Genomic DNA, 27,314 nt, shown 5'->3' with positions numbered 1-27,314 from the left:
TGGGTTTTTGTTACTTGGCAAGGTTTTTAATGAGGCAACACCATATGCACTGTTTTAACTTTGACTTGGCACAAGGGGGAGTGTTGAAGGAAAAATACCTTATGTGTGCCTTCGTCAAAGTAACTGACGAGAATAGATTAAGACATTATTGATTAACGGATGTAACGGCTCAATTAGTTATATAAGTCATTATGTACATTGTTATTACCATTGATTATCGTCATTATGTGCGTGTAATTACCGTTGAAATTCACCTCTATATAAAGAGGGTTTCTAATGAGAATGAGTAGACCTTGTTCTATATCATATTTTCTGTAACATTTATTAAATTTTTATTTTTATTCTTTACCCTGGTTAAAGGTTTGAGATTTCTTACTACAAAAAAAAAAAAAAAATTGGGCTTCTGTCATATTGCTCCTCTATATCTGAGTTTCAAGTTTTCAACTCCTTTAGTTACCAAATCGAACATAAATCCAGATAATAAACTCGTACAATCATCAATTTTTAATTGTAGTTGAAAGATGAAACAGAAATTGGACGTGCATAAACTCCATTAGTTAGACCTTCAATTCAAATCACATACTCCTCGTTCATTCATGAACTTATATTTTCTTCAAGTCGTCTCTGACCAATGACCATAAATGTGATTATATATACATATACATATGTCTGCAATGATTTATATATATATGCAGGTGATTAATTGATTGATTGCCTAGAGTTGAGATCTGTCAAAGACACTGTGAGAATATCACTTGATCTCACCCTCATGATCAATATAAACAACTCAAAATATTCATCAAAAAAAAATATAAACAACTCAAAATTGAAAAAGAAAGAAATCGAAATCGATTTCACTTTTAATGTCTCCGAATTTGTGGTGGGAGACTCAGAAATTGTGGAGGGACACTACTCGATCATATGAGGTGTTTCAGTTAAATTAGGTCGTACAGAAAACCCAGTACCTTTTTTTTTTTTTGGTTTTTTAATTTACAGTTAATGGCATGTTAACTAGGGTTAAGAATAAAAATAAAAATTTAATAACAAAATGACGTGTCAATTTTCATGACCTTTAAATTCACATACTCCTTAGTGTGTTTGGATGCGAATGAATTTCTGGGAATTTAATCAAAAATAAGGAATTCCCAATTTCTTACGACTATTTCCCCCGTTTAGATTCTTATCCTGTGGATTTAGCAATTTCCGCAGGAAAATAATCATGGAATTTGGAAGCTTAAATTCCCGACTTGAGTTTCTCACAAAACAGCTGTCATTTGTCAATTCCCTTAACTGAGGTTAGTCTAAATACAAATTCTTGTCATTTTAAAACTCTACATCATAAAATCCAAACAATGAAATTATCAATTAATAGAATTTAAATTCATGGAATTGTAATTCCCATGATTTTAAAATTTCTATAGAAATTGAAATTACTTTATCCAAACACAACGTAGAGGAGCCGGATCCCTGAGTATTGTGGTTGAATTAGTCTTTTACCAATCGTATAGAAAATTCTTGTATGCACGACGTGTAACTCATTTTGGTTTATCAGCTTTTTAAGAAAGATTCAGGTTTTTTTTTTTTTTTTTTTTCTTTTTCTGAATAGTCAGACTTCTAGGGATTTGGAAGGTTAACCGCATTCAATCATATATTGTTCCAACTCTGAAGACCCGAAGTGAATCTACCGACATTTCCTTGACAAAAGGAACGCCCTTTATGCATGGAATAACATCTTTTGCACTTGGCCCTTCAAAGAGCTGACTTCAGAAAATTGAATACAGGCCGCTACAGGAAACTACGACACAGACTTTCCTCTCTTGTGAGTGATTGTCTACTGTCTAAACAACTACAGCAGCCAAATTCTTTCGCTTGTGCTGCTTGAACTCTGGACAGCTCTTATCAATGCATGGTCTCGTCTCCTCTTGCCTGCAGTACTTCTGTAGGGGAACAAGAACGTTATGGCCGAACTTAGGCCGGTAACTTAAAGTTGGAATGTAAACTGAAACTAAGGGGTAGGGTATTTTATAGCGTGATTTTGCAGTTTCTTTTAGTACATAGTAATTCATCCTAACTGCCTTAATTTTCAAACTGAATGCAGAAACCACCATCTGAGCTACTCTACTACTGTCCTAGTGAATTTTGGTCGTGATGATTAATGCCATGAGGGTTCTTGTGTTCATTTGCATCTTCTAAATTTATAGTACGAAGAATGACAAAACCTGAGAGGCTGCAGTTTCTGGATCATACATTCCTGGACTTTCAAGATACAATAATGTGTCAGAAACTTCTAATGAAGATCACTGCAGCTGAACCAAGCCAGTTAATAGGTATCTAATTTTCTTGAACTCTTTCCTCTTTCTCTTTGGCACATAGAGCTATGATAAGATGTACAGTATCCATGCTAACTGTAACATGTGATTTTGCAGGAACACAGCCTCAGATGTCGAGAAGTGCTGATATTGTCGATCTTGATGAGTCCAGTGCTGCCTCTGAAGTGTGTCAACCGGAACAAACAGAGGACAGCCAAACCGTATCCTGGGGCTTGAAAACCCAAATGCAGTAGTCCATGTGTTTAACACACTGGGGACAGCAGGCAAAACCAATCTCTCCACACCTAAATCCATAAGCATCTAAACGAATATTTGGAGACAATAATAAGAATCAATAGAGTAATCAAGAAGAGTTATGGATGTAAGTATGTATCAGATCCAAGAGTGGAAACAAACTGCAGGAACATTACCTTTTCAAGTAAATTTATCAACACACGACACATTCCTTGTCGACGATATTGAAACTTGGTAGCAACAAGAGGTACTTCGGCCACCTTCTCTCCATGAATCCTTTGAACAACAAGAAAGCAACTACGAAACAATATACTAGGTATACAATGCTCATCCATTTCAAAACAAGCTGAATAAAGCTCACCTTACAGTAGCCGCAGTGATTAGCTCATCATTTCTCTCCAATAGCAAGGTATAGAACCCTTGAAAGTTCAAGCGATTGAGATTTGACCTGCAAATTTCCAGAACTGGTTATTAGACAGTAATTAATAAATAAACAAATGTATAGGTTGGTCAGAATTTTTGTCACTTAACAAAGCAAGGGCTTAAATTTTATCTGGAAATCAAGAAGTGTAAACTTCTGGGGATAAGTTATTAGGTGATTGGGTTGGCCGAATATGTTCAAGCCAATTCTCATAGGTACTGCCAACTACTTTGCCATCAGATAAATAGAGCACTAATGGGAAGCAACTATTACCTCTAGGACTTCAAAATTAATGAACTAGAAGGAGGAATAATTCTAGATACAAACTATATCGCATCTCTGTCTATTCAGGGGATATTCTGTCTTCAACCTCTCTGTTTCTCTGGCCTAGCCTTGTGTTTAACACATACTTGATAAAGTTATAAAAAAATAAATAAAAAAAAAATTTAACATAAGCATAGCCATTTCTGGCAATTCAAATACCATCTTAGTCTGCCAAATTCCCAATGTCCATCACTACCAAGATGAAAGAACTAAATTGCTCTTTCTTAAGAATCTTCTGCCACTATAAGTTACCTATTCTAAGTTCACCAATGGTTCGAATTAGTAAATCAAGATAACAAACCTCAGTATTTGTAGTATCTTATTCAAAGAGGCAGTCTTTAACATCAGGGAAGTATTCCAAAACCCCACCCAATGATGATACAAATGAACACAAAGCAATGTAAACCAGAAAGATCAATTAAAATGGTAATTTTGTGATTGCAGCATGCTGACTATGCTGCACAGAAATAATATTTCGACCTCAATAACCTCTTAAGAGAATAAATTTCCAGCTAACTAAACCTAATCATTTCAAAGTTCCACGCAGCCAAACAAAACAAAATTACAAATATTAAAGAGCTATATATAGATTAGAGAACCAGGATAACCTAGCAGTCCTGAAACAAGCTAAATTGGATAACAGATGCATATCCTGATTCAAATGCAGCATCCTCATAGTTGGCATTTTCAATATGGTGTAACAACTGTTAGTACAAAACCACAACAATATATTACCCAAACATACGGTAGGAGAGATCCTCTGCAACAAACAGTTAGAAAGTGGACTATGGATAATTCGCTACTGATATTAACTTTGGACACAGTTTCAAATTTCAAATATTCATTTAACTTCGGACTGAATCTTTAAGCCATGCTGATAATACAGGATCAACTTTATCCTTTGACAACAAATCAAAAATCCATTACATAGTTGATGCATCTCCAGAGATACCCCTCTCACGCATTTCTTCAATAAGACTTGTAGCCCTCGATGTCTCGTTGTTATTGATAAAACCTCGGATAATTGTGTTATAGGTGCAGCCATTAGCAGAACAGCCTTTTTGCTCCATTTCTCTAAACAACTTTTCTGCTTCAACTAAGATGCCACCATTACAAAGTCCCTTGATCATTATATTGTATGTCCTTACATCAGGCAGTACTCCTTTCGATGACAAACCAGAGAAGACGTCTGTTGCAGATTCAATTTTCCCAGCTTTGAACAGAGCTGCAATGATAATATTGTAAGCTACATATCTGGTTTCAACTTGTTCGCTTTCCATCTCTCTAAAGCAATTCAATTGCCTTAGAAAGTTGTTGGTTGTTACAGAGGCCATCAAGTATAATATTATAAGTACAATTACTTGGAAGTTGGCCAGAAGCTTGCATCTCAGAGAACAACTTTTCTGCTTCTTGTAGTCTCCCAGCTTTGCAAAAACCATCAATAAGAGTGCTATAGGTAATGGTATTAGGAACAATTCCCCTACGAGGCATTTCGTCGAAAACTTCTTTTGCCTCATGAATCTTTTTCTGCTTGCAATATCCGTTAATCAATATGCTACAGCTATGAACATTAACCATGGAGCCCTTGGCAACCATTAGATCAAAAACTTGTTTCGCCTCGTCCATTTCTCCTCGCAAACAGTGACCATCCATAAGGGAACTGTATGTAATAGTGTTAGGTTCAATTCCTCTTTGAATCATAATCTGAACCACAATTTTGGCTTGCACAACCCTCCCTTTCTTACAAAAGCCATCAACCAGGATATTGAAGGTGAAAGCATTTGGAAAGATACCTTGATTGGCCATTTCATACAACAACCTCGTAGCTTCTTTCCAGTGGCCTAGATTGCAAACTCCTTGAATCAATGAGGTGTAAGTAACAACGTTGGGAGAAATCCCTCTACCAACCATTTCCGAGAAGAGGTTCTTTGCTTCGTCAACCAGTGCATCTTTGCCCAGACTGTCGATGATGGTGGTAAAGGTCACTATGTTAGGCTGGCATCCTCTTTCATCCATCTTCCCGAGTAACTGAATAGCCAGAGTGTTGTTTCCGATCGCGCAAAAGCCCTTGATTAGTGTGTTGAAAGCAATCACATTGGGCTGACAATGACTTGCCACCACCATTTTGCTGAAAACTCGTGCTGCATCGGCCACTCGGTTGTTGAGAACAAAGCCGTTGATGAGAGTGCTGAAGGTGGTGACATCTGGTTGAAGACCCAATTTGAAGAAGTGGGCCAAGACAGACAAGGCATAGTCCATTCGGTTCAAACGACAGTAGCAGTTGACGACAATGGCCAGAGTATAGTGATCAGGACGAATTCCAGAGAGAAGCATCTGTGAATTCAAAGAGAGGACTGTTGGATAGTGCTTGAGTTTGACAAGAGGAGCCAATACCTGAGTGAAGCGGACAACAGACGGCAGAGGACGTCTCTGAAGCATTTCGTCGAACACCTCCAGGGCATCCTCAACATTACTCACTCTAGGCTCTAAGGGTTGGTTTCCTAGATGGGTTTCTCCAGATTTGCTTGGGTTTGAGGATTGAGAATGAAACAAAGCAGTAATAAGGGTAGAGTGAAGAAAAGGCATACCCCTTGTGCTACTGCTGCTGCGATAAGAATAACAACCAGAGGAACTCAGAACTGATTTGCGCATCATCTTCAACATTTCTTCACGATCAAAATCAACAATAGTCGGGAATCTCAGATTTTGCTAGAAAGAAAGAAAAGAAGAGGCTTTGTCAATTGAGTTCCTGCTGCATCAATACAACTAAAAATAAAAGAGAAATGGTTCCTTCTCTCCCCTCTAGGCCTGTACTCCACAATCGGACTAAACCAGTTCCAGTTTTTATTTTTTTCCATTATTTTTTAAACGGTGAACCCACAACCCATTTAGGCCTATGCCATGTAGACCGCCTAGCCCTACCTCCTCTCCGCCTAGGCCGGAGGAATTATTTTCCTTTTCCCTTTTTGTTTAAACGGTGGGTCTCTTAGTCCATTAAGACCCACGACATCTGGACCGCCTATCGCTACCTCATCTCCGCTTAGGCCGGAGGAATTACTTTTCTTTCAAAAATGAATTGGGCTTTGCCCAAAATAAGGACTCAACCACACGTCATATTTCATTCGTCGCCGAAACTTGGTCGTTATTATCAAACTCGGTCTGAGAAAACCGAAAGCCAACAACTATCTGGTCGTTACTGATTTTTCATTTTGGGTTTTTCATCTTAGCTCATATTAAGCTTCATACTTGCTTCCAAAGTTTGTTAGTCGGAATTGTCAGCTCTCTGTTCGAAATTCGACCAAATTTAACTTTGGGAAGTTTGTTTTACCGATTAGCTTTTGAGGATAGGTAGAGCTCGGACGTTTTTGGAAGAGGGGAGGATAGTTGAAGGCTTGTTTTTAGAGAAAAGCTAGGTGAGTAAAACCTTTAAAATCTCATGGTTCAGGATTATGATTTATCATCTTTTCGTTCTTTTCCTCTTTATCTTGGTTGATCATTGAGCTGTTAGTTTGCCATTTAATCCATCTAGCTTTAAGAGTTGATTTCCTACATGGGTTTCTGTAGATTTTCTTCGCTCTGAGCGTTCAGAATGAAACAACCCAACTAGAAGGGTAGAGTGAAGAAAAGGCATACCTCCTGTGGCATTGTTGTTGCAACAAGAACAAGAGAAACGCATAACTGATTTGCGCAACATCTTCACCAATTCTTCACGCTCAATTCAACTAAATTTTTTTTTTTTTTTTTTTGAGAATAATTCAACAAAACTTGAAAGAAAGAAAAGATGAAGCTTTCCCATAAAAGAGGGATTTGCTTTCCCATAAAAGAGGCTTTGTTTTTAATGGACTCGATTGCTAATGGACGTGTTTGTTCGCCCAAATTATAGGCATTTTGTTAACCATAGGCCGTGTTGTAAGGGTTAGCCTTGGATGAAGATCTTGGTTGAATTAATATTTTACCGGTCGCATGAGAAATTCTTGTAAACACGACGTATAAATACACGGAACAGTCATTATAATTCATATGTTTGACAATCATGTTTTTACAGTGTTTTATAATTTTAACTGTTCATATATATATATATATACACACAGCCTTTCTCGGCTGCGGACGTCCACACCAATGGTTTTGGTGCAGATTTCCATTTTTGCACCACTTTTCGATCGAATTTCCTTATCTCCATAGTCTAGTATCTAGATAATATTGTGTAGATCATATCTGCAAAATTTCAGCCAATTTGGTGATCGTTAAATCCCTCAAAATTATGTTTTTCTGGTATAAACATGAACAGGACAGAATTCAGTCAGTCCATTTGTTTTTCAAGTTTGAGGGCCTTAACGATTACCAAATTGGCTAAAATTTTGCAGAGATGATCTACACAATATTATCTAGATATTAGACGGTGGAGATGAGGAAATTCGATTAAAAAGTGGTGCAAAAATAGAAATCCACACCAAAACTTTGGTGCGGATGTCCGCAACTGAGAAAAATCGTATATATATATATATATATAAAATCATATATATGTATACAAGGCTCTTCTAATGAGGGATCCCTATTTTTTTTATCACTTTTAGGGATAGGTCCACACCATTAGATCTGTTTTTTAATGGGCTTGGATGACTGGGATTAAAACAAAAAACTTAACACTTATGTCAAATCTACACCGTTCAAGATTATTAAAAATAAATCCCTCATTTGGATGATTTAACGATCACCAAATTTTTTGAAAATTTGTAAAAATGATTTACTCATATAGCCCAACGAACTGAATGATGAAGATTTGATTTTGTGATCGAAAAGTTCGTCAAATGATCTATCCCTAATAGCGGTAAAAAATAAAAATCCTTCGTTGGAAGAGCCATGTGTGTATATATATATATATATATGTAAATACACGTCGTGTACAAAAGATGCTCTGCGTCCATACTCTTTTTGAGAAAGATTCCGTTTTTTTTTTTTAAATAAAAAAAAAAAAAAAAAGAGAATCAGACGTCTAGGGATTTGGTAGGTTAACTGCATTCAATGATATATTTGTTCCAACTCTGAAGACCCGGAGTGAATCTACCAACATTTCATTAACAAAAGGAGCCCTTTAAGTTATGGAATACACGTCTTTTACACTTGGCCCTTCAAAATTATGAGCTAACTCCGCTATAGGAAACTACGGCACATAAACTTTCCTCTCCTCTAAATGTCTACTGTCTAAACAACTACGGCAGCTAAATTTGATATCCGCTTTCGCTTGTACTGCTTGAACTCTGGACAGCTCTTATCAATGCATGGTCTCCTTTTGCCTGAAGTACTTCTGTAGTGGAACAAGAACGTTATGGCCGAAATTAGGCCTGTAACTTAAAAGTTGGAATGTAAACTAAAACAAAGGGGCAGGGTATTTTATAGCGTGATTTTGCAGTTTCTATTTAGTATATAGTAATTTATCCTAACTGCCTTAATTTTCAAACTGAATGCAGAAACGATTCTGTCTGACCACGATCTGAGCTACTCTACTACAGTACTAGTGAATTTTGTGTTCATTTCATGAGGGTTCTTGTGTTCATTTCCATCTTCTAAATTTATAGTAGGAAGAAGTGAGACATACTCAAGTCCCCAGGATACGGCTTGGCTGTCCTCTGTTCGTTCTGGTTGACACACTTCAGAAGCAACACTGGACTCATCAAGATCAACAATATCAGCACTTCTAGACATCTGAGGCTGTGTTCCTGCAAAATCACATGTTACAGTTAGCATGGATACTGTACAGCTTATCATAGCTCTATGTGGCAAAGAGAAAGAGGAAAGAGTTCAAGAACATAAGATACCTATTAACAGGCTTGGTTCAGCTGCAGAGATCTTCATTAGAAGTTTTTGACACATTAATGTATCTTGAAAGTCCAGGAACGTATGATCCAGAAATTGCAGCCTCTCAGGTTTTGTCATTCTTGAAAACCCAAATGCAGTAGTCCATGTGTTTAACACACTGGGGACAGCAGGCAAAACCAACCTCTCCACACCTAAATCCATAAGCATCTAAACAAAGATTTGGAGACAATAATAAGAATCAATAGAGTAATCAAGAAGTTATGGATGTAAGTATGTATCAGATCCAAGAGTGGAAACAAACTGCAGGAACATTACCTTTTCAAGTAAATTTATCAACACACGACACATTCCTTGTCGACGATATTGAAACCTGGTAGCAACAAGAGGTACTTCGGCCACCTTCTCTCCATGAATCCTTTGAACAACAAAAGAGCAACTAAGAAACAATATACTAGGTATAGAATGGTCATCCATTACAAAACAAGCTGAATAAAGCTCACCTTACAGTAGCTGCAGTGATTAGCTCATCATTTCTCTCCAATAGCAAGGTATAGAACCCTTGAAAATTCAAGCGATTGAGATTTGACCTGCAAATTTCCAGAACTGGTTATTAGACAGTAATTAATAAATAAACAAATGCTGAATACCAAAAGCAGCATTTTAACTAGTGATGCCTGCAAGATGTGAGATGACGGTAAGCAGTTCTTACCCTCTACTGAAAATGATATCTTCTGCAAGATCTCTCCTGGTAAGGGGTTCCTTAACAGGCTCAAAACACTCATGCATTACATCAAGGGCAATACTAAGCCTGCTAAAACTCTCCGTAATGGCATCATTATCAGTTTCGCTTTTCATGGACTTCAGAAGTGACCAAGTTAATTTCCCAACACCGACAGGAAATTGTTTCCCCAAAAGCTTGTGGAGGCCCAAAGATATCTGAAAATTTGAAACTGTCATATCCCACACCATCAACATGAAGGGAAAAAAAAATAGGAATAGACAAGAAGCAGTTTCCCATAGCAGTTCCTCGGCTTAAATTTCCCTTGAGCTTCAGGATTTTTTTTTTTTTTTTTTTGAGGACTTTGAGCTTCAGGAATTTTGATTTTGCAAAAGCTGGGACAAAAGGATATTAAATCCAAAAGTAAACTAACATAATATTGATAGCATCTTTGACTTTGAGATACCTTTTTACAATTCTTGCTGCAAAACCAATTTCCTTTGGAATCACTTTCCGACATATCAACACCTCCTTTTCTCAAGCACCCAGTGTGATCTACACCATTGGGAAATTTAAAAAGAAAAATTAGACTCTTTGGAGTGCCACAATGAGTTTATTTTGTTATTATTAGCCATCAACCGCATGCTAGATAGTTGTGTCACTAATCATGGTCACATTATGCAAAAAATGTGCACACCAACACGGCAACACCACTCTCTTTGGCTAGAGAATTCTAAAACATAGAAAAATTTAATGCTCTCTTAGCAGTAACCATGAGTTCTCAGTCATATAATCATGTCTCTTCATTTGTACATATGATTCACAATATAAACTACTTGACTGAGCTTTGAAAATAATATAGTAAGTGAACTGATTTGCAATTGATTCAAAATGTCGACAATTACGGCATACCAATTAGACCACTGAAAAACACACTTCGAAGAATAGAAAGTCAAGTTACTTGATTCAAGTTACTTGTGAATAGTCAGCATCTATTCATAGCACACAAATGTATTTAAATTGTTATTGAACACTTTATGTGCAACTCAATATCATATAACCAGTAACTTGTGAAAAATCAAAATAAAAAACAACTCTGGAACTTCAAACTACAGTTCTAATTTCCATGTTCAATCTGACATAACCAACCCTTATAAGACTTAAATTTCTTAGATATCCAATGTTCAACAGCAAGTTACCAACTTAACAAATAGATCAAAAACTAGATGCAATTCAAACATTAGACAATTTCAGCATTTTATAAAGTGAAAAGATTCTCTTCAAAAGATAAAAAAGTGAAAAGATTAAACAATTTGATGGTAAAATCAACCTTGACAATTCTATGGGAACCTAGAACTTCTTTCTTCTGGTCATCTATAACAGAATTTTGGATTCTTCACATACTCTCTTCCTGTCTCTAAAACCCACTCACTAAATATTTCCCTTTCACATACTCTCTTCCTGTCTCTGTCTTTTATTTTCATCCATCTGCTGTAGTTTAACAGCATACAACTGAAAGTTGTAGATTATACCTATTTGTGGCTTTGTAAGTTGTTTGCAGCACGAGAAGCTTCCGCAGATATTATCTAAGCACAAGTATTTTCCTATCTAATATTGAACGATAATATAATACCAATCTAAAGGGACAACAATAAGGTGAGGTAACGGTAGCTAACAGAATCCACACCAAAAAAAAGGAGACCCTTACTAAACAATGTTTTGAATGATTTGAACAGATGAAAATGAACCTACATTTGTGCTCGCACTGACCACAGGTGAGAATATCAGGATGAGTAATAGGTTCTTTGTCTTCTTTTCTTTGGCCACATACTCCACAACGGCAAGATGGACAGAACCACTCACCTTTTGGAACATACTGTAGAGGAAAGACCAATTAAGATGAAGTGAGGTAAGAATCTCAAACTTGTGATCATCAAAAGTATAACAAGTTCTGGTGAATGAGAAAAGAAATACAAAAAAACAAAAGATTGATAGAGAAGAAGAAGAAGAAGCTACCTTCAATCCAAGGCAACTCTTGTGAAATGATGATGGACATTCGTCACATAAGATTAAATCACCGCCATAGTGACACACAGTGCAAATGTTATCATTCTTGCCTCGATCTCGATTTCCCTTTATCCTAAGGCATGTTTCTGTTCTACAAGTCCGCTTCCTTCTTTCATGCATAATTTGCATCTGGCAATCTAGAAGAGACCTACCATCATCCAGAAATATATTGGAAGCAGGTTTGTGGTCACTACAGCCAGCATGAGTATCATTGAAGCCAGCAGCATGACTCTCAAAGCAGCTAAGAGAAAACACCTTTTGGCAACAGCTGCACTTGATCCCCTCTCTACTTATTTTCCCTTCTGCCATTGAAGGGCCACCCTTTCTGCTACAATAATGTACTTTTTCCCTTGGCAAAACTACATTATTGTCTATCAACCAGGATAAGACAGTTCGCGGATTCTGGTGTGTGGAATTAGGAGTAACCACTTCCTGAACTCGTTTGCTTGACCTGAGCACACGAGTTGGCTGACTACCACCAGAACCATTTTTAAACCCAGAGGAAGATGCAGATGCCTTTCGCCTTTTCAACTTTGAAGGGTTAGCACATTGATCCTTTAGGCGTCCGTGAAGTAAGTGAGGTGTACTGTAGCTACGAATTCTCTTCCTTTTGCGTTTTCTATTTGCTGCAGAAAATATTTTATTTTTAGTCAAGTGGCCTGCATCTTCCTCGATGACATATCTACATTTGGCAGGTCTTTCTTCAGAATTTTCTTCATCCATACAGGCTTTGCAGGCATTCAGAAGTGAGTTATATACATTTCCTTTGGGTGATTTGAAGCGCAGGTTATTTAATGATCTTACTTCTGAGTAGTAGAACTCCCACCCCACAGCAGAGAGGTGCTTCTTTGCTTTAGACCGCAGTGCTTTTGCTCTCTCACTTCTGGGTCCCCTTGTGGGAGAGTCTACATATGCGACAACTGCTTGAGGGCAATATTCTGGTTTGTAAATGAATACCTTGGGCTGTAACTTGGAATTGGGAAAGGGAGACACTACATGTTTTGGACAATAACGAGGATGCTGAATCTCTTGTGGTTGTTCAGTGACAAGAGGCTGTCCATGTGAACCATCCTGAGGTGCATCTTGAGAGATTGCAAATTGTGAATCATTCGAGGACTTTCTCAAGTTACTGCACACTTTAACAAGAGAGTATTCGGGTTGTCCATTGGGCGGCAAGTACCGGAATCTATATCTGCCCTTATCTATCATATATTCTACTTTCCAACCCAAATATAAAAGATGCTTCCTAATAGCTCTTTGTCCCTTACGCAAGTTTACATACTCATCAACAGCACCAGGGCAAGACTCTTTAGGAAGTTCTGCAGGTAGCCACTTTGCTGGTCTTCTGCCTTTGGATTTAGAAACACAAATTCCATCACTGCTAATATCAGATTTGGCAGAAGAATGTTCTTCTAGATATGAAGGTACTCCAGACAAAACCTGATGTAGCACAAACACCCCTTTATTTTGCAAGGATAAGTTTGAGTTCTCCAAAACGTTCATCTTTGGTAGTTCATCCTGTTTGACTGAAATCAATTGAACCACGTTAGATTTATCTTGTATGTATTGCACACAGGTAGAGTCTGGAACGATAGACAAACCTTCACTTTGTTCATCAGTAACCCCAGCCCTACAGTCCAACACATTCTTCATAAAAGCATCACGATCAACTGACAAATTACTATCCAATGGATTGCCAACAGGTACAATAGCAAGAGAGTCTGCGATATATGATTTAAGATTCACATTAGCATCCAACACACACTGAGTTGACTCAAACTCTACCTGAGATTCTCTTGACAAGCATCCTGACACTTCTAACCGCTGACAAATTTCATCCGCAGTGATGCTCAAGTTATCATCAATTACCTCTAACACCAGCTCCTCCCATTGATATCTCATTGGAGAAGTCCACTCCCTCACCTTCTGAAAGCCCTCTTTTAATCGAACATCATACCAAACTTGCTTTACAGAGACAACAATGTAACTCTGTTGCTCATATTGTTCAATCAACTCGAGAAATATCCAAGTCCCACGTCTCCGCCAATTCTCTGTAACCGCATCCCAGTCTTGAGTAAGTCTTATAGTGTCAATTCCAGTTGTTAGTTCATCTCCCAAATCCGGAAAGAATATCCTCCTCTTTTCTGAACCATCTTCGTGATCAAAAACCACTCCTTCCCACCAAGCATCCCGATGATACACATCCACACAGAGTCCATAGGGAAGGTCCCATATCCCTACCTCAATCTTAGGCGGCTTTGGCCTTATACTTCCACGATGGTTACTCTGCTCATCAGTCACAGAATCAAGGCCATCCAAAATGGGTGAAACACAAACAGCATCCACAAGATTACCAGACCCATCATCACATAGAATATGATCGTATTTTACTTCACGACAACCTTTGGTGCATGCAGTGATAGTCCCAGGGTGCCACGACCCCTGAAACCCTTCTTCCTCATTCCTCACCTACAAAAATTAAAAACCTTAAATTCCTGATGAACAGAGAAACCCTTCTTCTTCATTGCATTGGTTGTCCTGTTTTCATTCTTAATCACACACGGCCATACATGTATACTTGAATAGTATCTATGCTTCTACTTCTGATATTGCTACTTTTTCCCCCCTATCCAGCTTGAGACTAACATTAGTAATAATAGGAAGAAAACCGTATATGAATCTATTTTCTTCGGTAACTTAAGCTCTCGGCTATATCTTTAAATGACCTCTGGCTATAACTTTCTCTTTTCTGACTCTAGTTTGTTCTCAAACACTGAATTCTGCAATTTGATCTGGTCAAGAATATACTTTGAGGCCTCCAGAAAGAGTCCGAAGATTTAAAATGCAATTCTTTTTGGGAAGAAACGAATACATATGTATATTGCACAAGAGAAAAACCATATTCACAAGCTTCAGACAGACTATTTGAACCCAAAAACAAACAATGACGCCTGAAATTTATACTTTCACCAAGCAAGCAATATATTCTGGAAAGTAATTCTTCGTGGTCAAATGCAGACAGTTAATTCAGTATATGTTCAGTAGAAAAGACTTGTCACTCGTTTTGAATGCAAAAAAGGCTAGTTTTGCATTAACCCCAAAGTCCATAACAAAATTGTCAATTTTGAACCCAGATATCATTCAAGCCTGCAACGTGAAACACAGAAGGAAACATAGTAATGAACCATGATCGTAGAACACGCCAAATTGGTAAACAAAGTAACACAACCCAAGTTAATAACAGAAACACAAACCCAGTTGACCCAGTTGCACACACTCAAAACCACATTCAAACAAAACCCAACATTCAGGAACCCAAAAAAAAAAAAAAAACACAAAAACCCTTTGACAGAAAATCCAAAATTCCCAATAATAACATGTCAAATATTTGATCTTTCTGACAAAAATAGAATGAAAATCACAGAGAGGAAGCTGCATTACCTCAACTTTGGCACCAAAAAGTAACTTCCTTTGATTTTGTGTGAAATTACGGTTTCTCTTATTAACACGCCGGCCCTGTTCTTCAAGGGCCATTGAAATCCAGCCACAGTCTCCACCAAGAGAGAGAGAGAGAGTTTAAGGTTTTAAGTATGTGAGAGAGAATTATGGTATGGAAGTAATTGACTCTCTCATTCTTGGGCATATAAAAAGTTTAAACCTTTTTGTTTATCCAAAATAAAAATAAAAAAGACATAAAGAGGGGGGTTTCAAATCTTGATGAGTGACTTTGGTGTCAAGAAACAGACTCTTCTGTGTCTCATCCCACAGTGGTCAGAGACTGACACTATCCCCAAATAGCCTACTTTCGTCCCATGCTATTAAACTCTGTGCCCCTCTTTTTCTGACTTCCACGTCAGCTTCTTACCACGGATTCGTGACGTGGCGGTATGTTATTGGGTGAGATTGAGAGTCTGGGTGCTCTTGTGCTGGGCGTGGCGCCCAAGTTTCAAGTTTTGGATTTGGGTCTGTGGGATTCTCGCGGTGGATTGTGGGCCGTTGATACGGTTATGATGAGATGGATCAAGTGAAGAGAAACAGAAAGGGAGGTGTTGAATGTGAAAGTTTCTAAGGTTATTGCGAGTTTAATGGAAGAATCAATTTTTGGGGGAAACGTTTCCTAAACTAAAGCACCTAAAGTTGCATCATAATTGTATGTGATTTCTAGAGTGGGGAAAATCTTTTCAATTTCATGGTTTCAATTTCATGTCTATAATCACGATCATCACATTTCATCTCACTCGACATATATGTTATTTGGTTATCGAAATTTATTTTTTCTTTAATATATTCGGAAGTTGTTTGCGGGTGCTTTAGACGAGATATTGTCGGCAGATGGGGAAAAAGAAATGTTATGCATGTTGTTTCATTTGTATTTGTTGACGCAATTGGCATGAATTAATCATCATTCATTCATCAATGCATGATTTGACTCACGTACATTCCAAAGAACTAAACAACTCCTGTGTTGATAGTCATGATGAAACGATTTTCGCGCCAGTCCAAAATGAACACCCTAATCATCATGTAGCTAGCTTGATAAAGATTAGACATTGCTGTTAGATCTCCCGCTAGATTGATTGAACTGTTTGGTAGAGCATAGGGTAAAATTTATCTCTCCTTAAATTGATGGAACTATAAAACAGTTAATTTGTCAATAGATCTAGCTGTGAGAAAAAAACCCTAGAGGTTGCGAGCAAAAGTCGAAGATGCATCCCTGTCCGGCGGCGTGCTCTCTCGCCGTCGTCGGACAGGCCTTGTCGGCCCCGTGTGGGTTCAGAATAAGCCAGCTTCCCCTATCGAGATCCTTGATCGTGATGGGGAACTTTTGGTGGCGGTTTGCAGGGTGAGGAAGGGTGAAGGCAGGGCTATGCTTGGATGTTGGTTCTCTCGTTGTTGGTCTGATCGACGGAGGGGATGGGGTGCGCTGCAATGGTTGTGGCTGAGAACTAGAGCGATCGTGGTGGCGCGGCTAGGCTTAGATCAGATCGCTCCGATCTGGTTATGATTTTTTAGATCTGGTCTGGAGGTGAGGTTGCAGAGCAAGGGTTGCATTCTTCCGCGCGAGGGGGAGGGCATAGTGGGTTGGGTGCTCCGGCGATGCAGGCGCGGCCTAGTAGGTGGTGAGCCGTCGGCGACGGGTGGCGATGGGATTGACTAGGTTCTACGAGCACTGTGTTTTCTTCTTGATTCTTCTGTGGAAGCTTGGGCCTTGTCTCATTATTTGGGCTTGGCTGTGGTATTGTGTTTTTTAGTTGTAATTTTTTTAAAGTTTACAATAAGTCTTGATCTCTATCTGATCTGGATACGTGGGTTACATATCCCGGCTTGCGCGATTTGCGTACCATGTTTGCTCTTGGAAGGCGGCGAGTTCCTTGTTTCGTCAAATGGTCGCAACCTCCCAGTGGCAAGATGAAACTTAGTGCCACTGGTAATCTATTCCAGTGGCAACATAGTAGGAAAGCTGTTAGACATAGTAACTTATGGCTCTGTATGAGCATTGTCTTTCTGGTATGTCGCAAGAATTGTAAAGCAAATGGAGTAGCCAATATTGTTGCATTCTTTGCTAAATGGTGCTTGTTAGAATGCATAGGATTGAGAACGTACTCCTGATATTATTTCGGGATGTTCAGGCAATATGGGGTTTAGGTTTTATGTCCTCCCCTTATATTTTGCGGTTTCGTTAATGGTTAAGGCATGAGGGCGGCCGTTTTAGCCCATTTTCAAAAAAAAAAGAAAAAAAAAGAAATTGTTGTTAGATAAGCTTTGAACTGTTGAATCAGTCACCTGGCATGGAAATAGTTGTAGAAACATCTGTTGTAATCTTATCTATAAGACTATAACCTTATTATTTGGGGTTGTTCTTAGAGCAAGTCCAACAGATTCCCTAAATGCTTTGATTTTCTCTATTTTAGAGAATATGGGGTCATTTTTCACTCCAACAGCTTCCCTATCTCATTCCCTAAAATAGAGAAAGAGATGAAAGAGAACCTTTGCTTCCCTATATTTACAGATTCCCTAAAAATATTTAGGGAAAGAAGAATTGAATGTTGCACATTCTTCAAGACCCAAAGATAAGAAAGAAAACATAATTTATTATAAAAAATAAACTTTTATATTTTTATACTTATTATTATATTGTAATAAATGAGGATTGTTGTTGTAATAAATATTTGAATCTTTAAAATAGGGAAACTGTTGGATTTGGTATACAAATTTTTTAGAGATTTTGAGTTTTGCTTTCCTATTATGTAGAAAATATAAGGAAGCTGTTGGACTTGCTCTTACAGTATTTTTTTTTAACAAATGGGGTTTTTCTCAAATTAGTAACCGATCGAAACAAAATTATGGAACTATGGAAGACTAGGTAAGTGGGTACAAAGCTACTGGCCTAATTGACCAAACAGAGCGCAGGATAGGAATAGCTAAAACCTATCAACTAGCTAGTTAGATAAAAAGGCTGTGCTTTGATGAATATGAACCTTCACGTACGATTGCAGGGCCAGGCTAACATGTCCTTCATGCCCTATAAGTACTGCAGGCCGACCTTCGCGCGCGTATATCGTCTCTGCAAATTAACTGACCTACTTATCAAGCTATAAGAGAAAGTTCTTAATTTGCTCACTTAAGTCACCTTTGTAGAATTGTAGGTTATACCAAGTTATTAACCAATTTATTTACATAATATGTATACATTTATCCTTATAAGAATCTTGACGATTTAAGTATATATGTGTCGTACATATTCTTTAAAATTATAATTACATGGTAACCATTATTTGATACTGTATATAGCCAGCCTTTGGGAGTTTGGGAAACCAAACATTGAAACATTGACGGACGTCGGGACGTATATACGGAACTGAAATTGTCTCCAGAAAGTTATAAGGAAAATGTTGTAGAGAATTTCCAAGGGCTAGAGGGCGTTGTTGCTTGAGACTTTGAAAACTCAAAGGTGAATACGTAGTTCGGACAAAACTATCCTCAAAATGTAATAACGTGCTTGTATATACTTTGATTGAGTTTGTGTTGAATATGATTTATGGCATTTAAAACTGCAATTTACGGTTCATTAAGTTAAACAGTTTTATTTTGTTCATTGATTTAATATAGTTTCGATACTTTAACGGTAATCAATTTAGCTAAATTTTTGTAGAAATGAACTAATGGACCTATAAATAACTAAACGGTCAAGAGCCAAATCAAGAAAATGACTGACATAAACCTAAATACTTAGTTTTAGGACTTAAATTAATGCTTAGCTTTCAAGTTGAGTAGCACTAGAGGGGCTTGCCAGTTGCCACTTAAGGACAACTCACAATTGTTACTTGGACCAAAAGAATCTGTTGAGAACTAAACATCTCTAAGCTTAAATCTGTCAAGGCCAACCTTATAGCCAATACTCTTTATGTCTTGCTGCACTTGTCCTTGAAAATCACTGTATGTAAAAGGCTTGTAGTTCGAGCTTCGAATCACACTGCCTTCGCCAGGAAACACAAAGTAGCAAACTGATATGCGCTCTCTGTATTCGTTCACCTTCACCCTGTGTTTCACACTCGTGTATTTGTCATCGCTTATCGCCTGGATTGATCAAACATCAATTCACTAAGCACAAGTTTAACAACAACTATAATCATATATAATGAATCTATCTCATGAATAATGGACATCTAGAATAGTTAACCTGCATCATATCTCCAAGATTGACGACCAGAGTGTTGGGAATGGGTTTCACAGTGCACCAGTGATTGTCTTTGAGCACTTCAAGGCCGCCAACCTCGTCCTGGTTCAGTATGGACAGCACTGAACTGTCAGTGTGCACGTCCATTCCCCATGCAGACTTGTTTTGGTTTTTAGATTTCGTAGGCCACTGTGGGTATCGGTATACACGTACTAAACCAGTAGATTCTGATAAGTTTGATTTGGAGTCACTTGGATCCAGACTCAGGTTCTTGGACATACCTTCAAATAGGGTTCTGCCAATTCTAGCTAGATGCTTCCCATATTCTTCTAGCAAATGGCTTAGATATGGATAAAGCAAGAGTCATTACCCTTTTGTGAAGCAATCTCGCTCACGTACAAAAATAAAATCAAGAAAAACACAATATAACTATACAGAAAAAAAGCAGGTTAATTACATCCCTCGAGGCATCGATAAAAAAATTACTTAATTATAAGATTAATTTCAACTACAAAATCTACGCATGCACATTTTACTGATGAAAACTAAAAACTGTATCCGATCGAGTAAGAACATTAAACATTTAAGCCCTATGTATGTCGGACTGTGATTCCAATATAAGAAAAGAGTCAGTACTAGTGACTGTATACCATGTACCTTGTCAACTTCTGGCTAATACGTACACCCACCAATCAGATTTGTAAAATTTAGCTTGACGGAAAAAGACGAACGCTTTGGTATTCTAGTCAGATACAGCTAGTTTTCAAATACAAATTCTAAACTATACGAAGAAGAACCTGAGTAGGGTCGTGAATTGTATATAACAATAGGGATGTCCGAAATTGTAACTCACACACCACTTTTCATTTTTAATAATAATTTTAAATCATAAAGACAAAATTTAAATCATTAAAGACAAAATTTAAAAAAAAATGAGTGTGTGGATCACAATTTGAGATGTGTGGATTTCACTTCTCTAACAATATTGGAACCAAAGAACAGTGAACACAGAGTGTAACAAAATTGACTTGGGAGTATATACGTGGTACGTACCAGAAAGAAGCAAGTATAGGATCGTCAGTTTGAAATCGAGGCAGTTGACTGAGAGGCACGTTGAGACCTTCGACCAGATTGATATTCTGGAGTTTTCCGGCATCCCCAGTCGGAGTAAGGGCAGGAGTACCCCAGAAGTACGAAAAAGGATTCGTGGTAAGGGCCTGTTTGGATTCAAAGGGAAGTGAAAAAAACGTTCTGGCAAGGTTTTGGAGTTGAATCAAAAGGCTTTCAGGAACTCCGTGGTTCACTAAACGAAAAAGACCCCATTGCTTACAAGGCTCCTCAAGAAGCTTGCAGTCCCCAAGCTCAAGGCACTGGAGATCCACGACTGGTATAGGATCTGAGTCGAGGTCGAGGGCCCCACAACCCAAATCGACGATCTTGGCCGGGTGGCTCAGTAGGTTGCGAAATGGAGGAGGATAAGATTCAAAGCTCATGTTTCAGTGAGAGGACAAGGAAGGGGTTGCAATACCCTGTTCGCTGATCGGACTCTTAAAGGATTAGTCTTTGAGCTTAGAAAGTATTTGGATACGGCGAACCTGTTCAGAATAAAAAAAAATGGTCAGAGAGAAGAAGGTGGAGTTGTTTCAGAGAGAGATGGTGGAGTCTGTTGTGGTGTTCATCTTCTTCTTCTTGTGCTGGTTATAATAGGAAGAAACACCAAGCTGGAGCAGCCAGAATGTGACAATATAACCATATTTTAATGGGGGCCAATGTGTTTTTATTCATGGGAGGTAGGGACCTAGGGTTTTGTTTTTGTGTGGTGTGAGAGTGACGTCGACACGTGTTGCATGGTCCTCCGGGTAGTCGGGTTTGGGTCGTGGTCTGATGAGAACCATTTTTGCCCTGTACGTGTGACCCTAGCAATCTATGAAACGATTGACCCTGATGTCTCCCCAATTGTTCTGAACGGAAAACGATGTTTATAGAAAGGACGGGTTCGCATCGGCCCGGCTGTAGTGCCAGAAGGAGTGAATGATCAAGATTTTCGCTAGTTACTTTGATTGTAATATATTTTACCATCGGTTGATTTTCTTGTTTGATGTATGAAAAGTAAACTATGCATGTTCGTGGTGTTGAAACTACATATTATCGTCTATGGTTTCACGTGTTTATTAAAACACACCATCAACCATAAATTTTGACTTCTGAAAATAGTAATGCAGATGGCATTATTCTTTTCATTTTGTTTTGAGGCAATTTCTTACTGCCTTTTCAATCCATAGAAATCAAAAAAAAATTTAAAAAAAATTCAAAGTCAATAATAAAAATAATTTTGGAGTTTTATGAAAAATCTTTGAGACGTATATGACACAAAACACATGCACTAACTATAGTACTCATTTGCCAATTTGGCTACTTTAGTAAAAACAAAAAGCATAATGATTAATCCTCCGAAGAAAACACAAACTCAATCAGTCATGTGGGTGTGAATCTTTATTTGTTATAATAATTCCAAGAGCTAATTACATTATTCTAAAAAAAGAAAAAGAAAAAAAAAGAGCTTTATTGCTCGAGCTTTCCCCGAATGATCGTATTCATTACAGGCCGCAGGCCCAAGGAGAAAGGAAAAAAGAACTAGTATTAGAGGCCCACATTCTAAAGCCCAATTTGAAGTGCCGACTCATCTTTTCTGGAAACAACGGATATTCTTCAATTTCTTCATCTATATATAACCAGCGTCTGTCTCTCGCTCTCTCTAGGTTCTTCTAAAGTTGTGTTCTTAAGAACAAAGAATAGCAGAACCTTGGTCCATTGTTCCTCAGAGTTCGATTAAGGCTCTTCTCCGTAACACAGGTTAGTGCCCCAACCCCCTTGTTCACAGCTTGAACTGTACCAGTTATCCATCATATGTTTCGAACTTAATGTTCTTGATTTTGATTTCTTAGTATATATTCTTATATATACTTCGGTTTGGGAGGTTTCGATAAAGATTTTGACTTTATTTTTCATCGGATGAGTATCAATGTAATTGCTGTTAGTATTTGGATTTTACCTCCAAAATTCGCTGGTTCCGAATTTACTCGAACTGTGATTATTAGGATTTGGCAGTTGCACTGCTTTAATTTTCAATATTCTTATCAAGTTTTGTGATTGATGATAGTTGAGAATTCTGCTAATAATTCCACACTACGTCTTACGTTGATTTAATGTTTTCTGTTTCTAGAAGTTGGGTAGTCCTCTTGCCATGTAAGTTGTTATCTTGGCATCGATTCGAGCAGTGGCTCTTCAGGAATGTTATGTTTAGAGATAAATTTTTCATTCGTTGTCTCTCCTTTTTGAACCTGTTAGATTGTTTTTTGGATTCTGCCAAACCTAACTGTTTAGACAGAAATTTGTGCTTTCGTCTTACTTTTGGTCGATTTAAGAGTCTAACGAAGCTAGTTTTTGAGGCTGTCTACTTATTTGTAGCATCGGCTTTAGGATGGATTCAATATGGTAGACCATGTTGGAGAATCCCAGTTTTTATGAGATTATAGCGGATAGACCAGACTAGTACAACGATCTTATACTTTCAGATCTTTACTAGATGCATTAGACTGTTGTTCAGATTGTGCTAACTCTTTAGGAATATAGTCCCACCTTGGCCAAGTTCAGTGTATATTTAGACTTTAGATACTTATTGAAGTGTGCTCTTAATAGCATCAGCTTTTATGTTGGATTAGGTGGTAGACAACACTGGAGAACTCCTAGGGTCACGGAGAAAAGAGATTATGTAACCGAGTGTTGTGCAAGTCTTGCTTTAGCTGAACTAAAAGTTTGTTTTTAAATAGCTTGAGTTATAGTGTGGATATTTTATAGATTAACAGAAAACATCAGCTTCCAAATGTATGTTCCTTTCAGTGTGTTTTTCTTCCTGATCTTCATTTGCTTCACTTTATGTCAACAAGGTACAGTTGCTAATACTTGTTACATATATGCAGATTACAGCATAGTGAGTGATGGCCAAGCATCACCCTGATTTAATCATGTGCCGGAAGCAACCAGGAATTGCCATCGGGCGGCTCTGCGAGAAGTGTGACGGTAAGTGTGTTATATGCGACTCTTATGTGCGCCCTTGCACGCTTGTGAGGGTTTGTGATGAATGCAACTACGGATCATTTCAGGGTCGTTGTGTTATTTGTGGAGGAGTCGGGATTTCTGATGCTTACTATTGCAAAGAGTGTACGCAGCAGGAGAAAGACAGAGATGGATGCCCAAAGATTGTCAATTTAGGGAGTGCCAAAACGGATCTCTTTTATGAACGGAAGAAATATGGTTTTAAGAAGAGATGATGAAGGGATTATGGTTGTTGGGGTTGGGGCAGAGCTGAATACACTTTGCTTTTGAAAGAAAATATATTGGATACAATCGTATTTGAGCCATGTTTTCTATTCTCATTCTTAGTTTGGTCGGAAAAGAAGGAAGGAAAACCTCAATGTACAACTAGTCCTAGACACCTACCTTTGTAAACATTTTAATTTATGTTAATAATTCGCATGACTAGGGGCTGTTAGTCTATTATATTCGGGATTCTTACATGATCAAAATGCACAAAAACCGTATTTTACAAACTTCCTTTTCCCATGCTTCATTTTAAATGTTGTTAATCCTTGTTCCTTGTTTAGCCTCTTCATGTTATCTTAATATTTTGATGTCATGCAGGCTACATGTTAAAGGAGGAATGGAGGATCAACCATTTCTCACTACAGTATGAATTCTGGTCATAAATTGCTGAGTTTGTGTACCAGTATGTTTATTCAGTTTTGTTGAGTTGTTGGAGTAAACTGAATTTATTTTTGCCAAGTAACATATTGAATGGAAATAGGTTTTAACTTTTTAGGAAGAAGGTCTACCCAACAATTCGCTGTTGACAGATGCATTATCCAGACTAGCTGATAGTTTCTAGCTGGTAAATACAAGCTCTGTGTCCATTCACCATGAATGCTATTCTTGTAGCGTTCTTGATGTAGTTTGGTCCTTGATCAAATTTATCTTTGTCATGTAGTTTTGACTTTGATGAAAATTACAACTATTACAGATATTTTGAAAACAAATTATATCATGACATTAACCGAGACAAGTTATAAACGTAGAAGGACGTTAAGATCAAATTTAATTCCAATTTTCGTTGTATAACCGGACCATATTTGTTAACGTGTAAGGAACAAAAGTTACAAAACCGATCAACACAGTAATCCTTTTACATGTCAATACGTAACAAACTCAACACTACGTACGTATACATTGATGATGATCGATGAGCTATCTTGGCTCTGCTCCTCCCATTTCTCTTTGCCTCTCTCTCTCTCTCTCCGTACTAAATAAAAACAAAAACAGGTAGACGAGCAGATTTAGAGGCAGCGGGGTGACCCTAACTCTACTCCAGGAGAATCAACGCAGAGATCGATTCGTCGTCGTTTGGTGTTCGATCTCTGACGAATTCCCAAGTCGAAACAAGAACAAAGAAATGACTACATGTTCATATCGATCATCATGTCATTATCTCATCTTCTTCATGATTCTCCTGGGCTTGGCTTCAACCTCCTCCTCCGCCACCTTCCTTTCCAGTAATTATATTTATACGAACACCCTCTTTCTTTTAATTAAAATTTCTCTAGCTAATCATAAATCTCTCTTTGTTTAACTAATTATTTTCAAGTTTTCATGATCTGGTCATCATATTTACTCGGAAATTTGTATAATTTTGCAGATCATATATTTGATCCTCCTCGTGGACCCTTTGGACGTTCCCTTCTTCAAACCCAAAAAAGTAATGATCATTTCGGTTCTCATTCTCTTGGTTCCATATGCCATTTTATTTATCAGACAATGCATTCACTCTCACCAATTCATTGTGTTCAAAACGTCTTTGTGTGTATGATTGAATCAGCTGGATCTAATTATTTCTCCTTCTTCTTTGATATACTGGCCGAAGTATTAATCGTGATGAATTCACATCAATCTAGTCTCTCTAATTTTTTTGCTTTTGAATGCATGTGTTTATCTCTTGCAGATTAGTATCTAGACAATAAACCAATCAATATGGACGAATTATATATCTTAGGCACAATGACCATGTTGTATCTAAGGCATTGTTTCATGATCATTGATCAAGTAAGATAATATTCCATTATCGAAATTCACATACTATTTCTGTGCAGGTTGCCCTGTGAACTTTGAGAATCAGAACTACACAGTCCTTACAAGCAAGTGCAAGGGACCAAATTACCCACCCAAGATCTGTTGTGATGCCTTAAAGGAATTTGCCTGCCCTTTTGCAGAGCAGGTCAGTGACGAAAAAAGTGATTGCGCTGCAACCATGTTTAGCTACATAAACATCTATGGGAAATACCCTCCTGGCCTTTTTGCATCTCAATGTCACGAAGATAATAAAGTTGGCCTTAAATGTGCTGATGCTGAGCCACCAAAACCCAGCAATAGAGCTTCCCCGGCAATGGCTGCACCAGCTACTCTCGTAGCAGTGGCTGCTGCCTTGCTATTATTATGTTTACATTTCTTTTGAGCTGCTGCTGATGCTGATGCTCGTCGGCGTACAAGATCAACCAACTACTTGTAACCCAAATCTGATTCAATCGTTTCCTCATTTATTCCACCAATTTGTATACTAGTTCAATTACTTAACTCTAACTAATAGTATTAATTTGTTACATGCTCGCTAGACGGCACACACAGCATCCAGTATTTGATCATATGCATATTTCTGTTCTACCCCTTGTAGTTTTCAGTCACCAAGCTTATAACAGAGTTCAATATCTATGCTACGTACTTTGTGATGCAACCTGGTATTGATACGTCTGATATCGAAGACTCAAATACTTGTACCCCTTTTGATTCCTCCGAGGGAATTGCAATGTTAATATGCAAACTGGTACTTTGTTATCCTCATCTTTTGCCAAAGTGAGGATGGAAATCAGTTAAAAGAACATGTATACGTACGCTTCGGCAGATTTAAAGCCAATCTCTCATCTTCTCTTGAACTTTTGTTGAACATCAGCTTAGGTCTCATTCCATAAGCAATATCAGATTATCAGGAGAGAAGTACATATCTTATTACATGTTTTTCACACTAAACTCTCTAAGGCCCCGTTTGGTTAGCAGGAAAGTAAAAATGAGAAATTGATTTATTTTCCATTCCAAACAAATATGGAATAGAATATGTTTTAGTATTTCCATGTTGGTGTTTGGTACATATTGGAAATTAAATGATGGAATCAAGTATATTAATTCTTATTGTAATGTGTGGTAAGTTATTATAATGAAACACAAGTTATATTTTTTCAATAATGTCCCTTTATAATTTCCAAATGGATGCGGCTATTTCCACCCCATTAAATGCTCAGTTCACCCCACGTCTAATTTTTTACCATTAAAATTCCAATTCTGCCATTAAAATTTTGTGAAAATCTAGTTTTTATTTTCTTTCTTTTAACTTACAATTACAAAAATGATAAAATATATACAAATATTTCATCAATATAATTGACGCATACCTCCATTCTTCTCAAACCACATCCTATGTTCTCCTCAATCTCTTTCTTGAGTTCTTTCTTTACGATTATGAATATTATATATATATGAAATACTATGTTTGAAGCCATAAATAAAATAAAAATAAGAATGAACAATCTCATATATCACACTGTATAACCACCATGTTGAAGATTG

The 27,314-nt window shown here is 37.6% G+C and overlaps 6 protein-coding genes across 6 annotated transcripts in view; 2 read left to right on the top strand and 4 right to left on the bottom strand.

Moving 5' to 3' along the window:
• LOC101307680 (pentatricopeptide repeat-containing protein At1g12300, mitochondrial-like) overlaps positions 1-4,589 on the bottom strand; it is an 11,536-nt gene extending 6,947 nt beyond the window's left edge. The window contains exons 1-4 of the mRNA XM_004295723.1: positions 4,237-4,589; positions 2,926-3,012; positions 2,741-2,840; positions 2,392-2,630 (exon numbers count right to left, since the gene is read on the bottom strand). Coding sequence (XP_004295771.1) covers positions 2,392-2,630; positions 2,741-2,840; positions 2,926-3,012; positions 4,237-4,589 — 779 coding nt within the window. The remainder of the gene's footprint in view (positions 1-2,391; positions 2,631-2,740; positions 2,841-2,925; positions 3,013-4,236) is intronic.
• A 4-nt stretch (positions 4,590-4,593) lies between these two features.
• LOC101307384 (pentatricopeptide repeat-containing protein At3g22470, mitochondrial-like) lies at positions 4,594-5,973 on the bottom strand. Its single transcript, XM_004295722.1, has one exon. It carries the CDS (start codon positions 5,971-5,973, stop codon positions 4,594-4,596), a length of 1,380 nt encoding a protein of 459 aa, XP_004295770.1.
• A 2,832-nt stretch (positions 5,974-8,805) lies between these two features.
• Positions 8,806-15,445, bottom strand: LOC101307102. The gene is made up of 9 exons (XM_004295721.1): positions 15,353-15,445; positions 11,861-14,380; positions 11,597-11,720; positions 10,311-10,399; positions 9,836-10,062; positions 9,627-9,713; positions 9,442-9,541; positions 9,126-9,333; positions 8,806-9,026 (listed from the first exon to the last, which is right to left on the bottom strand). Exons 1-9 carry the CDS (start codon positions 15,443-15,445, stop codon positions 8,806-8,808), a joined length of 3,669 nt encoding a protein of 1,222 aa, XP_004295769.1.
• A 3,679-nt stretch (positions 15,446-19,124) lies between these two features.
• On the bottom strand, positions 19,125-21,217 carry LOC101307675 (gibberellin 2-beta-dioxygenase 8-like). Its single transcript, XM_004294249.1, has 3 exons — positions 20,643-21,217; positions 19,593-19,929; positions 19,125-19,489 (listed from the first exon to the last, which is right to left on the bottom strand). The coding sequence occupies exons 1-3, from the start codon at positions 21,080-21,082 to the stop codon at positions 19,262-19,264; spliced, it is 1,005 nt and encodes a 334-aa protein (XP_004294297.1). The 5' UTR covers positions 21,083-21,217; the 3' UTR covers positions 19,125-19,261.
• A 1,107-nt stretch (positions 21,218-22,324) lies between these two features.
• LOC101307381 (PHD finger-like domain-containing protein 5B-like) lies at positions 22,325-24,199 on the top strand. The gene is made up of 2 exons (XM_004294248.1): positions 22,325-22,442; positions 23,570-24,199. Exon 2 carries the CDS (start codon positions 23,588-23,590, stop codon positions 23,918-23,920), a length of 333 nt encoding a protein of 110 aa, XP_004294296.1. The 5' UTR covers positions 22,325-22,442; positions 23,570-23,587; the 3' UTR covers positions 23,921-24,199.
• A 724-nt stretch (positions 24,200-24,923) lies between these two features.
• Positions 24,924-26,285, top strand: LOC101307098 (GPI-anchored protein LORELEI-like). Its single transcript, XM_004294247.1, has 3 exons — positions 24,924-25,195; positions 25,339-25,398; positions 25,790-26,285. The coding sequence occupies exons 1-3, from the start codon at positions 25,096-25,098 to the stop codon at positions 26,149-26,151; spliced, it is 522 nt and encodes a 173-aa protein (XP_004294295.1). The 5' UTR covers positions 24,924-25,095; the 3' UTR covers positions 26,152-26,285.
• Positions 26,286-27,314: the final 1,029 nt, after the last annotated feature.

This window comes from Fragaria vesca, linkage group LG3 (assembly GCF_000184155.1).
Source record: "Fragaria vesca subsp. vesca linkage group LG3, FraVesHawaii_1.0, whole genome shotgun sequence".
In the NCBI taxonomy this organism is placed as follows: Eukaryota; Viridiplantae; Streptophyta; class Magnoliopsida; order Rosales; family Rosaceae; genus Fragaria; species Fragaria vesca.
The sequence above is the reverse complement of the archived record's forward strand: the minus strand, read 5'-3'. Positions and strand labels throughout refer to the sequence as shown.